The sequence below is a fragment of the Patiria miniata genome, unplaced genomic scaffold (assembly GCF_015706575.1).
Source record: "Patiria miniata isolate m_02_andy unplaced genomic scaffold, ASM1570657v1 HiC_scaffold_9, whole genome shotgun sequence".
Classification (NCBI taxonomy): domain Eukaryota; kingdom Metazoa; phylum Echinodermata; class Asteroidea; order Valvatida; family Asterinidae; genus Patiria; species Patiria miniata.
In genome coordinates, this window is record NW_024037076.1 from 13,726,288 (window position 1) to 13,751,619 (window position 25,332).

Consider the following 25,332-nt stretch of genomic DNA (forward strand, 5'->3'; position numbering starts at 1 on the left):
ACCGAAGCTACTACAATGGCAGAGATTTCAACTCCAGTTGAAACAACAACCGAAGAGTTTACAACTACCACCGAAGCTGCAACCACAGGAACAACTCTGTTTGTGACAGCTACCTATAAAACAACAGAGCAGACTACAGCAAGCCAGAATACACCAGCCCAGACTCAGATAACAGAATCGAAGAGAAGCAAAACCGTTGCACAGACTACATCTGAAGGAAAAACAATGACTGAGTTTACCCCTTCAGAACTTACTACTGCTAAAGTTGGTACTTTTGGGCAGACGACGGATTCTCTAGAACATACACAATTCCCCCAAACATCTACACCTCTGGGAACCCCGCCAGAAATTACTTCATTGGTGACAGGGGATCATACATCTTTCGCACAGTCCACTACACCATCGCCTGCTACTCTTCAGCAAACGATCTTCCCACAAACTGTTGTCTTTACAGAAACCTTAACTGTCGATGCAGGGAGCACAAAGGTACAGACAACTGCTCCTGCCAAAATAACAACAGAAACAGTTACTGACCTCCATGAGACATTGAAATTGACCACCCTTGGGCAGATAACCATTTCTGGCACCTCCGAAGAAAGTATTACAACAGAATCTCTTAGCACAATTAGCAACATTACCTCTCCAGTGAACCCAACAGCTCCACATGTGACAAGTTTCCCGGAAACTACAAAAGTTGCTGAAATTGGAGGTAGGACGGTTTCTTATTTTCATTTTCAAAACTCTAAAATTGGGACTCCATGCATTGTTAAAATCAAAACATGTGCAGAGATAATGTTGTCAGCTCTTCTGTGGTGGATGGTCTGTGTTTGTGGGGTTTCATGATATGGTACAGTCAGTCAACGCAGATACCTGCTTATTGCGTGCTTCGTTTCATGAATTTATATATTATTCAGATGATTGTGGGGAGTTTAAGTCTGAATTTCATTCTGGCCAATGTTGTGGTGTACTTTATTTCTCTGTACTTTGAATACCGGTCTTTAGATTGATCAACTTGTAGGCATAGGTCTTATTCTTGTCGATTTGTTTAGTGTACGCTTAGATTACGTTTTTCAATGATGTGTTATGAGTTGTCTTTTAGAAATGAAATTTGATGCCAGACATTTCCCTTCACTGACGATTCATTTGTGTTTTCGGCAGTGCTAGTGTACTCATGCCACTTGATTGCTGTTTTTGTTAATTAAAAAAAAAATTGTTTTTGTTTGTTGGGTTGTTGTGTTGTTTGTTTGTTTGTTTTGTTGTTGCATCTGAAGCTACTGTCTTCCCAAAAATTAAGTCCGATGTATCAGATTGCATGTAGAAAATCAATGGGTTTAGCTATAAAACATTGAAACAAGCAACATGCGTGGAATGCGCATGGAAACACTTATAAATATGGCATGACATTTTTTTGAAAAGTCATTCCACCAGACCCAGACTTTTCAATGGTCGATCTTTTAAAGTTACAAAAATACGGACATTCACTAGTCGGATCTTAAGCTTCAAATTTCAGTGACTAGTCTTCACTTTCTGGAGAGAGGTATATACCTCGCTCCAGATGACAATTTTCCTTGAACTCTTATATAAGATAACTTTCCTTAAACTTGTCTGGAATGAATAACTTTCCTCGAATGACCTGCTGCTCAGCACCTTACGGTAATTACAAAGTGGTTAAACAGTTATTGAAGTTGGTAGGATGTTGTTGCATGTCGTTCTGTACTTTTGGTCTCAGTCTGTTGTTTTTTACTAACTTGAACTATTAACCCCAAGACCAGTTTTCATGCATTTACCATATGGGTCTCAATCATAGTTGTAGGTTGTCAGGGTACAAGAAATGATTGTTCGTAATGTAAAAAAAGAAGAAACTAAGGGAGTTTTTCCCAAGTCCTTTTCCCTTCGTCAGAAATAATATGTCTCTGTTTCAGATTCGAAGTCCAAAGGCAGCCATTGATTGAACGCTTACACATCCTTTGCGTGCATGGATGAATATCAGTGAAATTTGTACTGAATGTGGTCAATACCCAGATCGAATGTTGGCTGAAGAGAAAAAAAAACTGGTAACCTTTCCCGTTTTTGTGGGAGACAAGGAATTATCCAAGGGGCCTTTTCTGTTACTCACCCTGTATACATTGTGAAAATTGATTTTTTGTAAATTTTTTTTTTAATAGGGGTGGGGATTGTCTTTCGGAAAATTCACTAGGCTTATAAACCATTCCTCTCAAACGTTGATATATGTTGAATTCACATCGATTTCTGCATTTCAGGTACGGACATGGGCGCTCACCGTTTTCCATCAGATTAATTTTGATTACAGGAACATTATTTCAATGATAAAATGATCCATTAAAGAACGGTTCATGGCTTATGGCCCAGTACATTTCACGCGGTAAATTACACATCTTGGAATACTTTTAACCTGTTGAGTTGCATGTATTTCATGATTCTATCCCATAAAAGGAGTGCACGCACTCCTTGCGACCTTGACGTGCACATACAGCTAAACCCGTATTTACAGGGAACAGACTTCAGTAAATTTTAGCAGGATATCGATTCTATTTTTCAGTGCTGTGGGCCGGGCCTTTTGTGTTTTCTTGTTTGGCTGACAAGAAATATTATGTCCCCGGTGCTTGAAAACAGTGTGAAGTAACACAAGTGTCTAAGCTCTTGCAGTCCGATCGATTTAACCCGTTAGAAAAACAAAACAAGAGCGTCTGTAACGGCAGGGGGTATTATTATCCAACAAACAGTATCGATTTCTTAGTGCTTGGGTTTTTCTTCAAACATGCATCAAAAAATGTTGGCAAACCTATAAGAGTTACAATGGAGTCTGAGTGAAGAAGAATGTATTTTAGATTTTAAAAAAAAGTTACCGTCCCGTTCAAAATTATAGTTTAACCCAGCTGAACAGTCTTGAAATTAGGCGGGATTTATGTCCTTCGTGAAGCAAATACACGCTCGAAAAGGGTCATGATGCGTCTTTGAAATACGTGTAGTTAGATAACAGCCGAGAGCTACATGCTTTTCCTGGAGATTTCACGAAAGTAGGCCTAACAAGATAATAGAAGAGGTGTTTATAGAAAGTGACACTGCTTGTATATAAACATTGCCTTCCCACTTACCCCGAATCCCCGTACTCGTGGAAGCTTACCTATATACTTTCAGTCCACATCGCCTATTATTTTATCTAATCCAGCAAATACTGAACTCACAAAGAAACGGCATCACGTCTTAAAAAAAGAAGACTGACGGTAGATGCAGTTTTTTTTCTATTACACTTAGATTTACAAGCAGGCCATTAATGGACTATTGAAAGAAAGTTCATCGTGATTATACCATTAATAGACGATTCCGTCGGACGCGGTCTCAGGTTTTTAGTAATAGCGAATTAGCAAAGACCTTTATGATTTATGGTGTACCCTCGGCCGGTATGCGCCCTTTTGATAACATCGCAAAAACTTGTTTGAAGCAATTAACATTTAGGAAGATGCTTTAACCATGTTCTTAAATCTGACTATCTCAAGACCCGATCTCATACTATCACCCGGTATGTATTTTATAGCGGCGCCAGTCCTGTGTTAATTTTGACAGTTTGGCTCCAACTCGATGGAATTTATGCACTGCTGAAAATAGGCCTACGTATTAAAGATAACGCAAAAATCGCTGCCTTGTCAGGTATAAACATGGCACTTTTCAACATTATCTCCTTAAATGCAAAACATTATGTGGATTTTTCGGCCACCCAGAAGTGTAAAATATGGTTAATAAATATGTCCGGACGAATGTATACATTTAATATTTAGCATTGAATTTAATACGAAAGAGGCTGTCGCTGGAGGCGCTATTGCGAAATTACGGACATAAGTTAGACCTACATGTATATGAGTGGTGAGGAAGGTGAGCAATACTGCGGGTTGTTCCCTTTGTATAAGACACAATTATCATGTTGCGGCCATCTTGATTTTTTCCATTCAAATCAAAGTAACCAAAGCGAGGCTGGAAGGAAAGCCTGTTTCTCTTGTTTGCACATTATCATTCAGTACTGTAATTGGATACCGGGAACATGACTGAAATGGTGGCAGCATGATCAAGGTCCTATAGGGACCATAATGGTATGGTAAGAAATTGCATGCGTACGGGGGACACGTATGCAGCTCGGGAAAAGTTCCTTTTTAAATTACTATTTGCGTGGTTATTTTCATCTGACACAAAAAAAACATGTGAGCAATGTACCTTCCACATCATAATGTGAAGAAATATATGAGTTTGTTGAAATAACTTCACGGAATTGTGATATAGCCCTCTATTTGTTCGCCAGCCGCACACGTATCCCGTACCCGAACCATTTCTAATGGTCCCTGTTTTGCTTATCCACCTCGCGCTATAGAATTTGTTTGATCAAAAATCCCGATAAAGATCCTGATTCTATTAAGAGGCGTCTGCGACAGAACCCTTTATTTACATCACAATCTTTTTTTACACCATCTCGAATCAGTCACGGAGAAAGTGCATACCGATCGTTTGTAACAAGCACCCAATTATATTTACCGCTGGCGTGTTGGATAGGTTTTGTATCGAAAAAGAAGGCCAGAAAAGCTTAAGCTTTAAGAAGTCCAGATTATCAGTCTTCTCTATACGCCCATCCCCAGGCTAAGAATGTCACATTAATTCTTCCCGTAAAGGGAGTTTGATCTTCGGGCGTAGATATATTTAAGCCGTACATTCCAATGGCGACTTTATGTATATTTGAAAGAAATCGTGAAACTGGTCATCTCCTTTCGTGTTGAATCAACATCAACGTATCTTTCTGTAAACACTTATCATCCTGAAGGTGCCGTAAGAAGCTTATTCTGTTTACAGAATAAGCTGTTACTTCTTACAAGATCCACAAAAATATTCACTAAAGAATACATTTTTACAATGTATGTGGCGTCATGTCCCGGACTTTGCTTGCCGTTGACAAAGCAAAACTCCAGTTTGATTCGAAGGCAAAAGGAGGCCAAGCTCTTTACTTTAAAATCTCCGTTTATTCTCCTCAAAAGCCATTCTATAAAGAGGACGATTTGGGAGCTTTTATCATATAACTCACTTTTCTCAAGTTTGGCCAATTTTTATTTTCATGTATAATTCGTAATTTTTCTATGATTGAGGCAGTGTAAATCTGAATCCGGTTTGTAATTTACAAAGGGTACGCAATTAGGAAACTTACTGAAAAGATCACGAACATGAGACTAGTCACAGTGTCAAATTTACTGGAAAACGGATCAGGTAGTATTAACTTCTTTCCTTCGATAATTTTTAATGCCGTGATATTTTTAAACTCAGCGAATTATTCCCATTTTCCCTTTCCTTTTTTTGTTGTTGATCTTTTTAAATTATGTAATTCATAATGCATGCAGTATAATCCGACACCTGGCATGTACGTTCTAACTTATATTATCTGCATTATTTCTCCTCTTAGTGGCATAAACATGTAATGTACGTGCTATTTAGGAGTTGCAACGGGACTTGAAATATTTGTTTGGATTTCTTTTGGCGACACAAAAGTTATTAATGGGACACCAAAGGAAAGGTTCGCCATGTTGAATTGTGGAATATTAAATGTATAATTTTCCAATTATTTGCGGCCCGACAGTAATGCAGGCATGTCCTTTGTGCTTGGAGACACAGGAGCAACCTTATTGAAAGCTTTAAGAAGGTTAAAAGTTTGATTTGAAATAACATTTTAGGGGGAAATCTGGATTTCAAAATGGTCTCAGAAAATCTTGGTGAGACCCTGTCTCCGAAAAAAAAAGAATCTACCCCGAAAGTTTGTATTTTCGAGTTTCATCCCGAAAATAGATGACTTTTCTAAATAGGGACTAGATATATTACTGTAACTACAAAGGTTTTCCACTTTCATTAACAAAATTAATGACACGATATAGGTTTATTTGTAGATTTCGTTGTCTTTATATGTAAACAAATTACATGCGTTAAAGATGAGGTATACATTTCTGATGTTTGCTTTATTTGTATCCACAACTGATGAAGCTGAGATAAAATGTCTACCTGCAGCGTCATCATTTCAAAGCTCGTGGACATGCGTCATTGGAAATCAGTTCTTGTATAAGAAGTTTCTAATTTGCGCCTAAATCTGCATGGACTTACGTAACAGGGTGGGTCTACATATGCTGGACGAGTACCGGGGTATTAAGAAGGATAAGTAGTATCTTTTGTCCTGCTTTCAAGCATGAAAGGACGTTGCATGTGAATACTGGGTGTGTCGGGTTTAGCTTTGTGTACTATTGGTATCACACAGTGACACAGAACAAAAGCAGAGGGACCGTTGCTTGGTACGCACGTTATGGGAACCGTTGTGGGCTTAGCGCGATGCACATTTCGGCTCTTGGCTTGGGCATCGTCGCATCGATCGACCGACCGCCATTGGAGACTCTCTCAGGCTGCTGGTTGTATTTCTCGCACTGGAGTTGGAATTTCATGGTGGATCCGTGATGGTTTTGTTCGGATAACAACAGGAAAAAAACATCACATAGTTGGAATGTGTTGCCAAAATGTTTTCTCGCCATTGGAAACTTTCGACGGCGGCAGAGTGGACGGACGGCGATTTTGATGACTGACTTAGATAGCACTCGCTTTTTTCACACTTTCTGTACCAGACGGTTGGAGTTGAAAAGAGGGAAAAGAACCTTGAGTTGAATGGTCGCCGCTGACAATGTATCTTGATGTCAAGTATTCTTTCTCTTGATATTCGGTGGCCACAATGGCCATTGACCCCGCGATTATAAAATGGAATATATTCAATCATAACTCGTTACGTTGACGAGTAGGCGAGGACACAACTCCTTTTCACTAGAAGCTTTAGAATAATTTCAGACCATTCTCAGATGTTTCTAATCATTGAGACACTTTTCTTGGAGGTTACGCTTTCATTAATAATTGAACTACGTGGAGTTGGAAGCTGAAACTGTGAAGGAAAAAAAACTCCCAATGGATGATTCAAGAGAGCGTGATCTGATGGCATCGAATAAGGATAATTTTGATGACTTCGACTAGCTTGACAGACGAAATGGGCTTATTTAATTAAACTTTCAACCTGTTATGAAACCGGAGTTCAGTATCGACTCGACCTGATGGGCGATGGGACACCTCCCAGTTGACAAACTCCAACTCGGCACTGTTCAAACAACACCTCCATTCAGACATTCCAGAGAAGGATGGGCCGTGTTTGCTGAATACTTGAGGGCCAATTCTTGTCGCAGGGCACTTGCCACACCGTTTTGTTGGATTGGCTTCATCTTGGAGTGCCCGGCAGGCAGTGTTCTTTATGACACATGTCTGCCTGGATAGATTAGGATGTTGACTGAGTTTAGCGTAGATATATGTAGCGTTGGTGTAATAAGATCGAAAAGGTTTTTGCTTCAGGAATTAGACAAACTGGTATATAACTCTTTTCTTTGGTATCTGCATAAGACTATAGATGAATGTATATTAGGTGAAGGTTCTGTTACATTACAGGTAGTCAAACTTTAGTTGCTGCCGTTTTCGCATGGGACAGCCCATACGGAGATTTTTGGTTAAAAAGTCAATTGTCAATGTAGCCGAGATCTTAATTTAGCAGGAAAAAAAGGAAGTCTTTATTTGTTGGGCTGTATGACCTAATGTTTGTTGTTCAACTTGAACACTTTATTAGGTAAAGGAACAAACTTTTTGGGAGGTAAATGGGTACAACTTTAGGAACCACACAAAATAAGTGCAGGGTTTTAATTTCTATCTTAATCTCTTAGACTTTTTTTTTTTTTTTGCTTTTTTGCTTTTTTATCAGTTAAACATCTTTAAAGAGTCGTTAAGATTTCGGGTTCATTTTTTTTCGGAAGTTAATGCAAATTTAGGATATTTCAGATTTTTTGTAAGTTGTTTAGGAAAAGTTAGTTGTAATCATTTTAATTAAGCTACACTTCAAGAATCACTTCAGGTTTATGTAGGACATTATAAAAAGGTTGATAGCAACCCAGTAAAGCGAGCTCACTCCAACAACAGTGAGGTTCAACTAAACGTAATTAAGAGCTTTTACATAGGCTTAAATACCGGTCAAGTTATTTGTTGCAAACACAAGCAATATACTTGAAAAACGGGACCAGGATCCGCAATCGCCTTTAGGAAGTGCAAATTTAAGGTATAGGATCAAACTCTCACTAACACTAACCCGTGTTCCTAAACCTTAGAATCTCCACTTCTGTCAGGGTGGGCGTGTGACTCGGGTATTGTTTTTCTTGTTGCTTGTGTTCTTGCCTCATTTCGCCGACCCAAGAAGTAAGTATTATTGATTAGTCAGGAGTAAATGAGGTTTTAACTTAGGTGTTAGAGTTTGGACTGAGCTCGTTTCACAATGGGTTGCTTTTTTGTAGGGATTGTCGCAAGTCTGTCTGTCCCGTCAGTCCCGTCTGTCCCGTCTGTCTCAATTTTCACAATCACCACATCATTGCATTATTTTTTGACGTAGCTTAGCCGATGAGAACGATGCTCTTAATCCTTCTTTCCAATGCTTCCCTCCTGATACACAGAAGTTGAGGCTATTGCCGTTGGCGATCCTCATTACACCACCTTTGACGGCCGCCACTTCACCTTCCAAGGTGACTGCGAGTATCTGCTTGCCTCAGATTGCATTGCAGATAACTCGCAGTTTGAAGTGGTGACTGTCAACCAGCAAAGCACCAGTAGTTTCCAGACGGCAGTTACTCAGTCAGTGCGCATCACTTTGGGTGACACGGTAGGTTTTGGAATCAATCATCCATACCTTGTCTTCCTCCATCCTTAACGATTAAACAAATTCAGATGGCAATTAAAACCGTTGAAAAAAATGAAAAATCGGCCCCTTATGTTTAATTGGCCAGAACTCAATAAATATTGACCCAATTGGAAAGTTTTTGGGTTTTTTTTTGAAAAGCTAATGAACTTTCTTCTCCAAATATATACTGATATTTGTAATGTTTGAGGGGTTTTTTTTGGGGGGGGGGCACCCTGTACATATATATTTGAGTTGATGGTGGTAAGGTCTATACTATAACAACACGGCATTTTGCTGCAAATGTTTCTTTTGTTTGATTAATAAGTGGTGTTATGACCATTCAAATAGATAATTCAACTCCAACGAGGAAGACGGCAGATTGTGAATGACATCGCAGTCAACACTCCGGCGTTCCTAGGAAATGACATCAGCATCAGGAGAACTGGTCTGCAGACGGTGTGTATTCCATTTCAGCTTTGTACCAATTAAGATTTTTAAATTGAACTATTACTAGCAAGCCCATACAGTTATTGAAATTATTGCATCTTTCCAATTAGGAACATTTTTTAGCCCATCAATTTGTAATTAATCAACAATTTTTTTGAAATACCCACGCAGAATTTGAGGAGTGGTTGAGAGTTTCTAAATGTGAAATAAACTGTTATATTAAAAAAAGAAACATTGAAATAGATTATTAGAGGTGAAACTTTCAAAAGATTGAATACTGACACTGTCATTATTGCAATTTTGGCCAATTCTTTCAATGCTTATATTGTACATTCCTTTTACTTTGGAATTATGGTATGATGGTTATGTGTTTGCGATAAGAAAGAAGTGGAAAAAGTAATAGGTTATAAGAATTTAAAAATGAAGAATTTCAACTTCGTTTATGATAAAATTAAGTTATAAGAATTTAGAAATGAAGAATTTCAACTTCGTTTCTGATTGCAGTCTATTCTGACCCCTCTTGGACTGCGAGTGAAGTGGGACGGCTCTACTGGAGTGAAGGTTCTTCTGAATGGAACTACCTACAGGACGATGGTCTGCGGCCTTGGAGGAAACAACGATGGAGACCCTGATGATGACTTTACTTCAATTTCTGGATCACCTGTAAGATTTGATGAGGATTCTTTTTTTTTTCAAATCGAAAATTTGGGGAGATCATAATTTTGTGATCATGTTCATGATAACTGCTATCTAAGGAAGTCCAAAAGTTTAATTGTTAGCATCTTATGTAATGTTCTTGTGATCTTTAATTCAATTCTTCTTGTATTGATGTTTGTATTGATTTGTTTTTTTTATTTTGCAGACATCATTGTTGGCATTTGCCAATAGCTACATTGTCAACACAGCAGAATGCCCTGAAACATCGACCAGTGTTCCAAGTCCTTGTGACAACAACTCAACAATTGCTGCAATTGCAGCAACAATCTGCAATGACATCATCAGATCTGATGGTGAGAAATGTTTCAGTATACAACTGAGATACTTGATGTCAAATGTTCCCTGCATCAGTTTGGTTACTCTTGGGGCATAGTCTCTTAGAATGCATGAAGAGGTAGAGACATCTTTATAAACTAATGATTTTTTTTTCTCTCTCAGGTCCATTTGCTGCATGCGTAGCAGCAATGCCAACAGATGCAAGTAATTTCTACAGTGATTGTCAATATGATATATGTGCTTTATATCCCGACACATCTGGAGCTTGTGACATCTTTGCAGCATTTGTAGACACCTGCAATGCCCGAGGCTACCCACCGTCCGATTGGCGGTCATCAGACCTTTGCTGTAAGTTTTCCCAAACTTTGTTTCAGTCAAACGATAATTCAGACAAAACATCTGGATCTGATCCTGATGATCTTAGGACATCTGAACACATTTCAGCCAACTAAACGTACATGTACTTTTGAATGAGTTGCCTTTATTTTCATCAATTGAGAATGCTTTTTTAGTATTGTATAATTCAAAGGGCTAAATTATCTTTCGAAATTAAAGTTGTTTCTGTCATGATAGCATCCTTAGTGATATGAAATCTGGTGTGCCGTCAAGTTTTTGGCTACATAGATTTTAGAAAGAAAGTTTTGCATGGATCAGATTTTTCTATGAGCTTTTGGGTAGAGACGAGAAAGTAATTACTTTGCTTTATGCCTGAGGCACTAAGGCTCCAGACACTTGGGCGACTTCTTTTCACACTCTCATTCTGATCTGAATAGCTCAAAGAGAAAGCAGGAAGCTGAAGGCAAATCGGTATTGTGTTTATCTTAACCACATTTTCAAAGACTCTATTATTGAAGGACAAGTGCCACCTACACACCCAGCCCAGGTTGCATTGAATTTCAAACTACAGTTTTTCTCTGTTCCCTCAAGTAATAATGGTATTTCAGTCACCTACTCTTGTCAGGATCACTATGTGGTAGTCTTTGGTGTGTCTTTTGAAGAAAACAAACTGCATGTACTTCAGCATTAACTGCACCACTAAGAAGTTTTCTTGTTTTTAAAGTTGCAGTCCAAAACATTTTGTTTATGTCATGTGAATCTTCCAAACATTTTATTTTTTAATTGTTGACAAATTGATTCAGGTCTTAACCCTATAACTCGCTAGGGGGTTATAGAGGATTCAGGACTGTTAGGGTTGGTTCAGAGCTATTATTTAAATACTTTGGTGGTTGAAATTTAGACGAACATGTATCTGTTTTAACAGCATTCCTAAAATAGAGTTATTTTCATGTACACATTTTGGCCTTTATAAGCACTTGAAGCTTAAAAGATTTGTGGTAGTTTTATTACTCCAGAGTTATCATAATGGACTTGTTTATTTGGTTATTTGAATCCTTTGCATTTTACGTGAAATTTAGTTGGCTGTGCAAGTGTTGGTATTGAGCAATCTTGTTGGAATCAGTTTTCACACCTATACTCTTGCGGGGTGTTTCTATAGAAGATTAAATGATCCAACATACTTATTTATGTTTTTAAAGAAGACAACTGTAACTAGGTGTGTTTAGGATCTCATAACAACTTCTTTGGTGGCCTACATATTACTTCATTCATAAATTGGAATAAGTTTGAAATAGTGGTCACATAGGCACCTGATAATGTCCTTGTTTACTCAGTTTGTTGAACCATATCAGCATTTACTTACAATTGTTAAAAACAGTTTTATAGTTAAGTTGTAGGACCTTTTCATCCCACATCTTTGTTCGGCAACATAATGTAGTATTTAATGCACCTTTTGTCCACAGCCTTTGTATTTTGGGTGTGGACTGGGTTCCCATCGTTGGTCTATGGAGGTCTTTATGGCATTGCTTGTGGTGGATAATCCTTTAATCATCAGTAACTCACTACATGTATTCTGATAAATTTTCCTGTGGAATAGAAACCAGTATGTGGGAAGCCTCAACAAAGACTTGTAAATTGTTGGCGAGACCTTGCAAAGTGAATACCTGGAACAAATACACACTTTTTATTATATTTGAAAGACCTTGGGGGAAAAAGTTCTGAAAAATATTTTATTCCAAAACTTTAAAACTTGAGTGAATAATGATTTATTACATGCTCTTTACTTTCATTGTTGTGACATAAGTATCTCATTTTAGACTTTAACATTTTTATCTTCATCATTTCAGTTTTGATAGATGTTAAATATGTTTTGGTTTAATTTAATAATGTCATGAATGTTTTTACGTAATCACAATAGAATTAGTTTTCAAATAAATACTTCACAAAAAATACCACATTCTTGTAGTTACATGTAATGGCAAAATGTTCTCACCAATGGGGTTGTATCATATAAACTACATTGAATCATATGAATGTGTTATTCAGAATCTAATGAGCTTTTTCATTGGCTTTTTCAGCGCTTACATGCCCAGCAAACGCTGCATACAGCACGTGTAGCAACGATTGTGAGTTTACCTGCGCTGACTACCGCCGTGGTGGCCAATTGGAGTCTGCATGCGATGCACTGCCTTGCGTTGAAGGCTGCGTTTGTAATGACGGTTACTACCAGGATGGAGACAGCTGTGTTCTACCAGAGGATTGCGGATGTGTCTACAATAGCAACTATTACTATGTAAGACTTGTGTTTTGGTTGTGTGTTTTTTTGGCAAATATAACTACTGAGATTGAAATGTGATTTTAGGTTCATTGGACCCTATTTATTCTTTTGAGAAATATTTACTGACTAAAATTTGCATATCCTTACAAATTACTCGCTGATTGTTGAAACCTGGGTGTTTATACAATATTCAATTTTTTACAAACAGAAATGTTAAGATGCAACTTTTTAGGTGTTTTTTTTTTGGAATGTCAAAATTGATTGTGCTTCCTTGATATATGAGGAAGTAAACACACTGCCGACACTTTCTTTTCTTTAGACCTGATCTGATTTAGCAAAGCTTAGCCATCTGTGGATCTGCTCTCTAAGATGGATAAAGCATTTAGAGACTTGAAAAGATTAGGATCTGATAGTGAAAAAGGTTGACCATCTTGAAAATAAGACCTATATAATGATTTTTTTCTTCCAAGTCCTATATTACAGTGATGCCTTGTGTTAAGTGGGCATAAAGACCATGGCAAAGTTTTCCTTTTTATGGTAGCTGCAGGTTTTATATTTGTAATTTCAAATTCAAAGTAGTTCACTGAAATGTTTGGATGAGTCCCCTCAAATCGGTCTCCTTATTTAACTATATGAATCTTAATCCATGAAAATTCAAGTCACAATTTGTATAATACAAATCTATTTTCTGTTGGCTTTATTAAAAAATGTTTTTACTGATATAGGAAGTTCCAAGTTCAAAGTGATTTCGTAACACATGTAAATCCCTCTTCTAATTTCAGAATGTTGATATTCATTTATTGAAATGCTAAGATTTGACACAACAATATTGGTTGCTTTTACTTAACAGCTGAACCAAACCTTTTTGACGGAGGGATGTGAGAATACCTGCACATGCGGAGCAGGTGGAGTGACCACCTGCGAGAAAAGCAACTGCAGTGTGAACTCTGTGTGCCAGATCATCAACAATGCTTATGCCTGCGTCTGCAGAGAAAGCTATGATGGAGATGGTTATACCTGCGAACGTAAGAATTTCAAGGCTTTCTTTGTAGAAAAAAAATTGTTTGGGACAAAAACGTATCTTCTATTTGAATTAATTAAAAATTAGTTTTTGATAATTTAGAATTGAAATTGCTAAAAGCGCCATGTCAACTAGAGTGAGTAGTTTCTTCAAAGTCAAAGAATTGTTCGTGGTCAACGAATTGAGCTCGTTTTGATACACATCCTTTTTTTAATTGTTACCAGCATATATCAGAATATACAGAGGAGAAAGTTCAAAACATGCAAACTAAGGCTAGTGTGTAGCACTCTTCAAACCTGATGGTATTTCTGATGATATTACCTGGCCATTAATACTGTACCATGCAGTTTCTATTTCTTCTCTGTAATGAACGATACATTTACTCATTGTTTTACTATAGTGTGTAATACAAACAGACAAGTTGTAACAATATAGGAAATCATAACAGTGAAACTTCTGACATTTTATTCTGCAATTTTTTTTAATGAGAGTAGATTACTATCTCTGCTTTGAACAAACATATTCAAGAGATAAAATTTCCTTGTAGGTACATGCGAATCCTATCAGTACAAATGTCCTGAGGGAACCTGCGTGCCAGCAGAATGGATCTGTGATGGTTTTCCTGGAGACTGTATTGACTTCTACGATGAGGATGAAATGCTCTGCTGTGGTATGTGAATCACTTTATTCCTATCCCATTTGTCCCAGCAAAAATGTACTAAACCGGCAACCCTACCACCTCCGGGGACCATTTCATGAAAACAAACTTGATAATTATTCATCATCGGAAGCTTCAATTGATAAATCTTTTAGATCTCTGCATACTTATGTAGTCTTTAATGTTTGGCATACTGCAAAGTATGATATTTTTTAATGGAAAATAGACCTTATACGAATGACATTTCAATTGTAAAATTGTTCATCAAAATGGGTCTGTAAACTGATTCAAGAGTTATACTTGGTATTTCACAGCATTTCAACGTTGGTCTCCTTACTTACCAGTCTTTCTGAAATAAAAATTCTAATAATATAGTAATAATAGTCAATATATTATTTCGTTGTATGTTCCAATATTTGCAGATGTTATGAATGTAACCTCTCACTGCCCCAAGCCAAACCATTACCGATGTCCAGATGGTGTCTACATACCAGAAAGCTACTTGTGTGACGACATTCCGTATGACTGTGGCAACAACATGGATGAGTCAGAAGAAGTTTGCAGCGGTATGAACTTGATAAATGAGTATTCGCAGTGTAACATTTGCTTTGTAATCTTGCCAACCCATTTGTCCATATACCGACCTAAAAAGCCATGCCTGATGCTCCCTGTAATACTAATTTGGCAACAGCCATTTTCTGCAGTGCACCCCTTGCCTTTAAGAATGTGTGCAGGCATGGCACAACCTAAAAAAATGGCTTCAAATTTTGTTCGGCGAGTTCCAGTATACCAACCAAAACTGCCCAAGGTTGATTACTATGATGGTTATAATGGTGTGTACATGTATATGTTTCCATGAGATTTTGACATTGAGAATGAAATTTCTGAACACCTATGTTGCTATCAGTTTCCAAAAAAGTGATTTTGAAATTAAACAAAGTTGCTGAAACTCGGCCCAACAGTGTTCTGTGAGAAATTGCATAAATATTTAGTGCGAAAATTTCCAAATTGTAAATAGTGTTTGATAACTTTTGCAAACTTCTTGTTAAGTTCTATTTTGATCTTTTATTTGCACAGGGGCTTGCATATATCCAGGGGACCTGACAAATGGACGTGTGGGCCCTCAAAAGTTTCGGTATCGAGACGGAGAGAGTGTGTTCTTCCAATGCTTCAGTGGGTACACAAGAATCGGACCTACAGAGATAATGTGCAACAATACTGTATGGTCCGATGACTTACCCACCTGCTATGGTATGTTGAAAATGAGGAAAAGGATTTTTTTCTACTAGGAGTGGGAGGCTTTATTCCGTTTTTAGCACATGGTGTTTTGGCAAAATTCTTCCAAGTTACCTAAAACACAACAACAGAAAAATGTTATTACCCTTATTTCAAAAGAAGAAATAGAAAATTCATTCATTCATTTTCCTTAAACTTTTATTACTTAAACTTTCAAACTAAATGTTGAAAATGGTGTTATTTGAAGTATATTATGATTTGGAAATTTTCATTGCAAACGTCTTGTTAATTTGTGATTCTTAAGTTACAATATTTTGTTCTTTACAGAAAATTGCATTATTCCTGTACCGCCATTCCATGGCTTTGTGGATGCCATGGCTTTCAACCACAGTGACGTAATTGGCTTCTCCTGTGAAGCTGGCTATTTGCTGGACCCAGCCAATGCTACCCTGGCCTGCGATAATGGTCAAGTGAACGGAACTGTCCCAGTTTGTCTAGGTAAGAAAGACTACGTGATTCTCCTGTATTGAAAAATAGAGTTCTACTCAGGACTTGGTTGAGGTGGATGGGGTGGGTTAATTACAGGGATGGGTATACAATATAGTTTGAACAATGCCTGTAAGTTTAATCAATGGCACATTCTCTTTTAATTAACAAAAAGTTGAGTGTGAAAACACTTTGTGGCATGGCTCTGTAGTACCATATCAATCACAATCATGCCAAGGGCGGATCCAGGGGGGGGGCCAAAGGGGGCCATGGCCCCCCCAAAACAAAACCAATTTTTTTTTTTTTTTATGTGACACATCGCAATAAAGGCAGGCAATGAGTACACCACCATCTTTTCCTCAAAAAAACATTGGTTAAAGTGGTCAGAAATTGCCTCAGATCGCACCACAGAGCATCTAGAATCCAAAAATTTTTGAACCCACTTTTTGGGGGCACCAAAATTCTTTTTGGCCCCCCAAAGAATTGTGTTCTGGATCCGCCCTTGAATCATGCGGTGGCATTATGAGAAATTGTTCATGGGGCGGTGGTTAAGAGCAGAGATGGAGAGGAAGCAGGGGCATGGCCCGACACTGATAGTATATTGTCCTCATACAGCACACCATGTGCAGGCGGGTCATGTGCAGACAGCATAATTATGTGATGCGATCAAGCTAAATGAGTTGTTTGTCGACCCTGGTCGAAAAAAAAAAATTATCACAGATTTGAAAAGAGCACAATCTCAGCATTACTGCTGTGAAAACCGCATGCTGGTACCATCTTAAATTAAAAAAAATTATGAAAGTCGGAACACCAACATTTGTGATGAAGTTATGTTATGAAGTGGACATATTTTGGCCTGAATCTCCAAATAGAAATTCCTGACAATCAACTCATTTAGCTTGATCGCATCACCTATTCAGTTCGTTGAGCCGATGTGCAACTGCCACTTTCTTCTTATTGTCCCCCAGCCCCAGATCCCTGCGTCCCTAAAATTGTGGAAATTAGATCTTCAATTTGCAGATTGTGAATAGTTTGGGGAAAGTTTGACACAACATGTATTTTTAAATAATACTTTTATCGACCGGGCTTTTCATTTTCCAGATATCAATGAATGTGCCTCCACTCCCTGTATGAATGGAGGAGCCTGTCTGAACAAAGTCAACTCATACGAGTGTGTCTGCAATTCTGCATGGACAGGAGTCAACTGTGAAACCGGTAAGAAAAGTTGTCTTGATTGTAGGAAATGATTCTTGTTTTGTCTGAATTCTTTACTACATAAGTGTAATGTGAATTATGTGTCCGTTTAGAATGACTTTGTGAAATGTTTTTTTTTACATTTTGAAGTAGCTCAGGGGGTGGAATGAGGATGTGATGTTTACACGTTTAAACAAAAACAATTCTAAAGTCGTTTACAAATTTTCCAAAAACGTTAAAAAGAAACCTGAATTATAAAAAAGGGACCTATGTTCACGCAGTCTTCCTTTGAGTTAAACCTACATGGCGCAAATAATTAACAGTGTTTAAAACCTATTTAATTTGCAAAACTAATCAAGCACCTCAAGTTATTTGATTACATTTGGGGCACATGTAGTTAAGTTTTTGCTTCTCAATGACTGCCACTGCTGATTTTACTTGTCATTGATGCTGGTCTGCAGACATAACAAGCCTTTGTGAATGACTAAACGTTTTAAATGGTTCTTAAATATTTACCAAATGTTTACAAAATTAAATACAAAGTCACACCCTTGGGGTGGAAACAAATATCTACATGGTTTGTTATTGTGCTTCCTTACTTATGAATGTTGTCCATTTACCTTCCTTTTTTGCATTGTCACACAGATGTTGATGAATGTATGGCTGGTACGGACACCTGTCATGCCAATGCAGTGTGCACCAATACTGTTGGCAGCTTCACCTGTGCATGCATTGATGGCTATAGAGGAGATGGTTTTGAATGTTTAGGTAAAGTATACGTCCCATTGTCTTTTAGAAACCTGTTTTCAACAATTTTTATCAATCTGGCAAGAGATATTGCCAGAGATATCTGTGTTTTATTCTTGAAAACCATATCAGACCAATCTTGATTTGTTAGCTGTTTTCAGATTTGGTAGCATTGTGTAATTCATGCATTATGGATTGCATCACTTAAAAGCAGGCTCATGGCAAAAGTTTGCACTTGCCTCTTCGAGGATTTGAAGGAGACTGCCTCACCAACATAGGACTGTTGTTAGTGAGGCAGTAACCAGAAGGTTACAATTCAAATCTTGCTCCAGTCAATTTCTTTGTTCAACCTGATATTGATTAAAGTGAACTTTTAAAAACGATGTTTAGTAAAGATCAAAAAGGGTATATCACTTGTTCCATATTAGTTTAGCAGACAGATTGTAAACAAGAAATCATTAGGGCGCCCTCTGTCGATCCCTGTGTTGTTGCTAGAAAAGTCTGAATAAAGAGTCACACTGGTGTTTCTTGTACCCTCCAAATTACTGTTCTCCCTACATCTCTTTTACCTACACCGGGTCACGCAACATGGTGGCAGCGGTGGGAGTACCCTCCAAATTACTGTTCCCCCTACATCTCTTTTGCCTACGCAGGGTCACGCAACATCACTGTACATGGAGCATGGTTGCATTTGTTGATTAATTGTTTTCTCTCTCTCTTTCACCCATTAGAAATCATTTTCTTCCCCTTTGGCCTTGAGAATGGAGACCAGTCCCTGAGAGATGTGAACGAGCAGGTTGATTTTGAGATGTTGTCACAGACATTCCAACCAGAAACGGGCTTCCCCTTTGGCAGAACGTTCTACCCCGGCCTCTATGTAAGAAACCCTTTTGCCACGTCATTACTTATTTGCAGTCTTTCAATGGGCCCTCGAGTCATGTTTCTAAATTTTAGAATAACAAAGCGTTTGCCATTATCGTCTCATTTGCAAAGCTGTATTCCTCTTTCACTAATGAGTGACATTTTGTAGCCCAAATATGCACTTCAATGCTGCTAGAATGAGCATTGCTTCACTAAGTTATTTGGCTGTGATGTGTATCCCTTTCAGCTTGCAATTACGTACAACACCTGTGTAGCTCACGCTGAATCACAAAAGTGATTGTTTGGTGTCAGTCAAGTACATTGATGACCGTAATTATGCTGCTTTCAGATTAAGTCTGAAAGAAAAGAAAAGCCGTGAAGTAAAGCTTTTGTGGTTTTATTTTTTTCGTAATAAATGGGTCGCTACCAATGCTTTTTTACGCAACGGGGTTGCCAAACCCTTTCGTTGTAACAGGAATTTTGTACTGTCCGTTTTTGTCTTAAGCGAATTTTTCCCCATAGACATGTGCACAATTTTGTCGGGACAGTAGATATGTGTTTGTTATAACCGGAATTTCGTCCTAACCGTTTTCGCTATAACGGGAGCTGACTGTATTTAAAAATGAACATTGTTTCTTTTTTATTTCTCTGTTCTTGTCACTCTAGTTCATGGACAACGGTTTACTCATTCTGCTAAATGAGAATGATGACAAGTTGGGTTTCCCGAACCCTTTCCCCGGTGGATTCACAGATATCAATACCGTTCCTATGGTGGCACCCTTCTGGGCGGACACCGACCTGACGTCAACCGAGGGAGATGTGTTTTACCAGGTATTAGAATACGAGGAATTTTCCCAGCTTTTAGATGCATTTCATAACATGTTACAACCTCAATAAAAACTATTCAATCCATGGCCAACTTTTATTTATATATTTTTCACATAACTCAGAGGCTATAACAAATTTAGCTTTTTACAAAAAGGCATTTAACGAGTCGATTACAAAATGTTGTGGAAAATCAACCTTGTAAGCTTTGCAAATGCCATTGGTGTTTTTTTTACTAATGATAATTCCTCAACAAAGATTGATGTAACATAACGCAGTCTTGGACCTTTTTTATGACAACTTATCAAACCATGCTAAATATCTTCATTTCAGGTTTACGTACCATCAGCCTCGGGGACTGAAGCCGGAGATGCCATTTTAGAAGATGCGAACTCAAGAATTCGGGCCCAATATGCTCCTTCTTTCTTCTCCTTCAATGCCACATGGATGCTGGTTGTTACGTGGTACCAAATGCCATCCTTCATCCAGCAAAATGTGAGTACAAGGCAATCAGGATAATTCTGCATATAGATAGCACAGCAATCCTCTAGTTGAATGAACAAAGTAATAACAAGGAAGCAAGTTAGCCTTAATGCTTTTAATTAAAAAACAACAACAATTTGTTGTCTTGGCATTTGCTCAACAAAATCAAAAGAATCTGAATTATCTACTTGTAATTGGTTTTTGCAATTATCTTTGGCCTTCTTTTTAATTTAGGAAACTGACACATTCCAAGCTGCGCTAGTGACAGATGGCATCTACAGCTTTTCTATTTTCAACTACCATGAGGGAGGAATGCTTTGGGACTACGATTCCCTAGCCAGCACAGATCTCATCATCGGCTACAACGGTGGCTTTGGCACCTATGCCAATGCCCAGCTTGACAACCCACCATTTGCAGTGGGAGGCGATGCCTTCCGTCCCGACCAGTTCCTTGGAAACACTGGACTGAAGGGCCGATGGATCTACCGACTGGAGAACAACACTGACAGCACCGTCAACCCGAAGCAGTTCTGTCTTGACTGGTACAGCAGGCAGCCAAATCCAATGACCTGGGATCGTTATCTTGGGACCTGCCCGTGTTCATTCGACCAAGGACGGAACGATCGATCGTATGGGCGTAGAGCTTCTTCTCGAGGACGTGTGGCGTCAGCAGCATCTAGAGCCCCTGGCCGGTTCAGCCAAGAACTGTTGGACCAGATTGAAGCCTTGGAAGGTATGATTCTGCATACGTTATTAAACTCTCTTGTACAAGCTCAAGTGATATTGAAAAAAGAAATTGCTGCAGGTGACAAAATAAAGATATTACAGTGTGGATATCATTTCTCTATCTCAGTTACTCACTCTTGTAAGGTGCAACAAATGTTCTGTGTAAGACTAAGGAGTTCTGCCCTACTGACAGATACTACAGATCTCAACTTTTTCTTGGCCTTGATCGTGACTGCATATTTTGACTGTATATTTTGACTGTACACTTTTCATCATTCTGATCACAGGACAACCCTTCTGTCTAGTGACAGAGCTCTCGCCTTCGTTGAACGGTGCTGGCATGCGCTGCTGCTACCGTGGGGATCGCTCTTTGATTGTTGGCTATGACACCGATTACCTCATCAGCGTGGAAGAGAGATACCTGTTCAACTTCCAGGGAGAAGTACCAGAATATGAGCCTGATCTCGTCAATTGGTTGCGTGAGTAAACCTTGTTTGGGGGGCAGATTTATATTTCTATATTTGCAGCTTTATATTATTAGGTTCATCTCGAAATCTTCAAATTTGTTCGAGTAATTTAACTGCACATACGCACATGACATACTAGTTTTGCACTTTGTACTCTTTGTAGATTTGACTTAATTGTTTTACAATGTAATTGATTAACATCAGATTGCCTTTCATTAATTACACAGAATAAAATGCTTCTTTACACAGAAGTCACAGAGAAAAAAAAACGTGTTTAAATATTTCTGATTTTGTTGTGTCAACAGTGGAAGATTACTTTCCCCGACACTACTGCTGTAATGCAGCAAACGACGAAGCCTTCTGCGACATGTATTTTGAGAAACGACCACCGGGTTCCTGTAATGGATACCTGCCGCCAAATACTGGTAAGAACATGCACAATGAATATGTAGGCAACTTCCCAAATTGGATAGTTAATGCAACAATTACTTGTTTTGTGAATTTGCACCAAGAACTTGTTTAGGACTTATGATTAAAAATACCTATTTTGGTTGGCTATTAAGGACCTTGAATTCAAACTTTTTCTTCCTTAAGATTCATGAGTTGATTAATGTTTAAAAATTCTTTGTTGCAAGTAACAGCTATTATCTTGGAATTTTCAAAGCCAGCAACAAACTTATTAGTGATATTCAGAGGCTTTAAATCAGCAAAGTTGACCTATGATCATATACCTGATTATTTCCTGGAAAAATTTGCAGTGAGTCCATATTACATAATGTAAGAAGGTAATCCTTGTAATCTGTGTTTTTTCCATAGGTGTGTTTTTTTCATAGTTATTTTTTTTGGTTATAATAATTAGACTTTTTAAGCCATTCTTTATATTTGACTTTCAGGATGGACAATTGGAGATCCTCACATTGAGACGCTGGACGGCAATGCATACACCTTCAATGGTCTTGGCGAGTATGTGCACGTGACCTTCCCAGACGGTACTGGTGGCACCATCTTCGAGGTGCAGGGTCGTACGGCCCAAGCCTTGGACACGCAGACACAGCAGCTCACTCAGGCCACCATATTCGTCGCCTTTGTTGCTAAGGCCCAGGATGCCCAAAAGGTATAAAACATTGCTTGTTAAGTGTGAAGAGTATTATCTTTTAGTTTATGGTATTTGTTCATGGTACAAGATGTGTCAATGATAACAGATTCACAGAGTTTTGTGGATTTAAATTCAGGCTTTTGCAAGCACTTTGAAGAAAAATCTTGAGATGTAAGGTTAACTATTCATAAGATGGAATTTGCGTCGGTATTAGGTTTTGCCCTTCACTGACGTATAAACACCGAGTATACAGTGGAGGGCAAAACCTAAATATTTAATTTCCATCACCCCGACGCAATGGTTTCATTCCAGTACCCACTACTTCATCAAATTCGAACCAACCAGCCGATTCTGCAAGCTCGGTGGTCGATTGGTAAGACATCTGCTCTAGAAAGCAGGAAGTGGGTTCGAGTCCCACCAGAGTGATTTTTCCAACTTTCACCAGGGGGTAACACACAGAGTATACAGTGTTTATATGTTGGTGAAGGGCAAAACCTAATATTTAATGTAAGGTTAAGTTAGAGATAATAGTACTTGGCATTTGGCAATGAATATATGATACAACATTTATTTAACTGTGTTTTCCAGGTCCAGATGACTCTTAATGCTGATGGTTCTGATGTTGACATTCTTGTGGATGATGTACCATTTGACAAGGCACTGTTTGTCGATGGTGAGGGCTTTATAAAATAATTTATGGGAACTTAATTTATGATGCATTTTAATGCTAAATAATTAAGTTGACCATCAATATATGTCCGAATTAAAAGATTATTGGCAAATATTCATGTTGAAATCTGGCAGAAAGTGAAGGACGTAACCCATTTTTTTGTAAGATGCATGGTTTTCTGGGAAGAAAAACACACAAAAGGATTTTGAAATATGCAAGATGTAAACAGCCTTCTAATTTGTTTTTTTTTGCAGGAAAATACACCGTGAATGGGACCCTACAACTCTCACTTCAGGACAACAATGGCACAATAAGGTACATTGCCTATTGGCTGAATGGGATGTCCATCAGTGTAGGCAGTGCGAGTGGAATCCTCGACATGGTATTTTCTGCTCCTGAAACATTCAGAGATGGCTCAAGCCGTGGCCTGCTTGGTGAGTATTTCACTTTTCTGGATGGTCACAGTTGAAGAAAAAACAAGCATGGAATTTGTTTTGTACTTTTCCAGAACCATGTTTGGTATTTTTTTTGTTCTTAGTTCTTTGTACTGTGGTCTAATAGTTCTCTTGTTCTTGCAACGTTTTTTAATAAATCTTTGTTGTGAGTACTGGTATAGATAGGCTTGCTAAGCACTCATATTTTGCTAGGTTTAACATTTGCTCAGTAACCAGGCTACCAGGTTATGATGTATGTAACATGACTTCAGACTTCATTAGAGAAATAGTGGGCAGTCTTCCGAATAATGGTGTGGCTATCATAACTCATTACTGTTACTTAATTCTTTGTTAATTTGTTTACTCCCCAGGTGTCTGGAACAATGATCCCGCTGACGATTTCATGAAGGAAAACGGCATGTTGCTGACACCAAATGGTAATGACAGCAGCTACACGGAAGCAGATTACTTCACCTTTGGGGAGTCATGTAAGTTAACACAACTTCTGATATTTTTTTGGAATACATTTTCAATCTTCCAAAATACGTCTGACCTCTTCTCATGAGAAGCTCAATGGCTGGCTTAACCCTAACTCCTGGGGCTCTTTTACTAGAAAGTATCCTGAATGAACATGGCCCTCGCTTGCTTTATCAATCTTATTGTTCTCACATGTCGTGAAGGATTGTAATGTGATATTCATGCACTAAAATTTATGTAATATTCCAGCAACAAGCTAATTGAAAAGAAATGTGCAGCATTGCCAACCAATGCTTTGTTTTGTTTCATGCCATAAGATGTTTTTTTCACCTATCCAGCAGTGAATAATACTGTAATAATACAAGCTACCATTTTCCTCCTTATGTTCGACAGGGAGAACAACAGTGAACACCACACTTTTTAACTATGAAGCTGGGGAATCCTGGGACACCATCAATGATGAAACATTCGTGCCACTGTTCTTGGAGGATCTGATCGCAGCTGCCGACCCTGCATACCTGAGTCAAGTCCAGACAATGTGCGGAACTGACAACCAGTGTCTTTACGACGCACTGGCCACTAAAAACCTGGAACTCGGAATGGAGACAATGACACAGAATCAGGGGTTCACAAATGAAGCTGGTGATCTTGGTATGCCATAGTCATTGTCCTCTTTGGTATTCTATGCCTGAAGGGCCGATTCATACTTTGAATGTGAAGCAAATTTGACTTCACAAATAATTTGCAGTGGAATTTGACATAGTCCAAATGTGTTCAATCTAGGTAATAACATAGTGCAAACAATTGCTGGGTGTTAAAAAATGTCTTTGGTGTTTGCACTAAGTATGAACCAGCTAGCTTATGCCAGTTCACACTTTAGCAGGTTCAATTTGATGTCACAAAGAAATCACAGTGAAATTTGCCAGTGTTGAAATGTGTTCAACTTTTACAAATTTGCAGCGCGAAAACTGGAAACTTCACATTTGCTTTTGCACCGAGTGTGAACTGGCTTTTAGTCTTTTCAGAAAGTTTTGTTGCTCAGTGCAGCAGTTTGTTTTCATGATTTAATTGTATCTCAGCCAATGTTAATTGTGTTGTTTATTGCTCAATTTTGT

At 38.3% G+C, this 25,332-nt stretch overlaps 1 protein-coding gene across 1 annotated transcript in view; it reads left to right on the forward strand.

Annotated features, from left to right (window-relative positions):
* LOC119720126 overlaps positions 1–25,332 on the forward strand; it is a 50,697-nt gene continuing 25,365 nt past the window's right edge. The window contains exons 1-25 of the mRNA XM_038189679.1: positions 1–709; positions 8,559–8,764; positions 9,131–9,238; positions 9,734–9,892; positions 10,092–10,239; positions 10,385–10,570; positions 12,637–12,851; positions 13,687–13,861; positions 14,405–14,527; positions 14,938–15,081; positions 15,593–15,766; positions 16,079–16,249; positions 17,339–17,452; positions 18,077–18,199; positions 18,910–19,055; positions 19,706–19,870; positions 20,198–20,359; positions 20,582–21,080; positions 21,361–21,552; positions 21,846–21,965; positions 22,434–22,654; positions 23,225–23,309; positions 23,561–23,740; positions 24,112–24,228; positions 24,611–24,868. Coding sequence (XP_038045607.1) covers positions 16–709; positions 8,559–8,764; positions 9,131–9,238; positions 9,734–9,892; positions 10,092–10,239; positions 10,385–10,570; positions 12,637–12,851; positions 13,687–13,861; positions 14,405–14,527; positions 14,938–15,081; positions 15,593–15,766; positions 16,079–16,249; positions 17,339–17,452; positions 18,077–18,199; positions 18,910–19,055; positions 19,706–19,870; positions 20,198–20,359; positions 20,582–21,080; positions 21,361–21,552; positions 21,846–21,965; positions 22,434–22,654; positions 23,225–23,309; positions 23,561–23,740; positions 24,112–24,228; positions 24,611–24,868 — 4,885 coding nt within the window. The 5' untranslated portion in view covers positions 1–15. The remainder of the gene's footprint in view (positions 710–8,558; positions 8,765–9,130; positions 9,239–9,733; positions 9,893–10,091; positions 10,240–10,384; positions 10,571–12,636; positions 12,852–13,686; positions 13,862–14,404; positions 14,528–14,937; positions 15,082–15,592; positions 15,767–16,078; positions 16,250–17,338; positions 17,453–18,076; positions 18,200–18,909; positions 19,056–19,705; positions 19,871–20,197; positions 20,360–20,581; positions 21,081–21,360; positions 21,553–21,845; positions 21,966–22,433; positions 22,655–23,224; positions 23,310–23,560; positions 23,741–24,111; positions 24,229–24,610; positions 24,869–25,332) is intronic.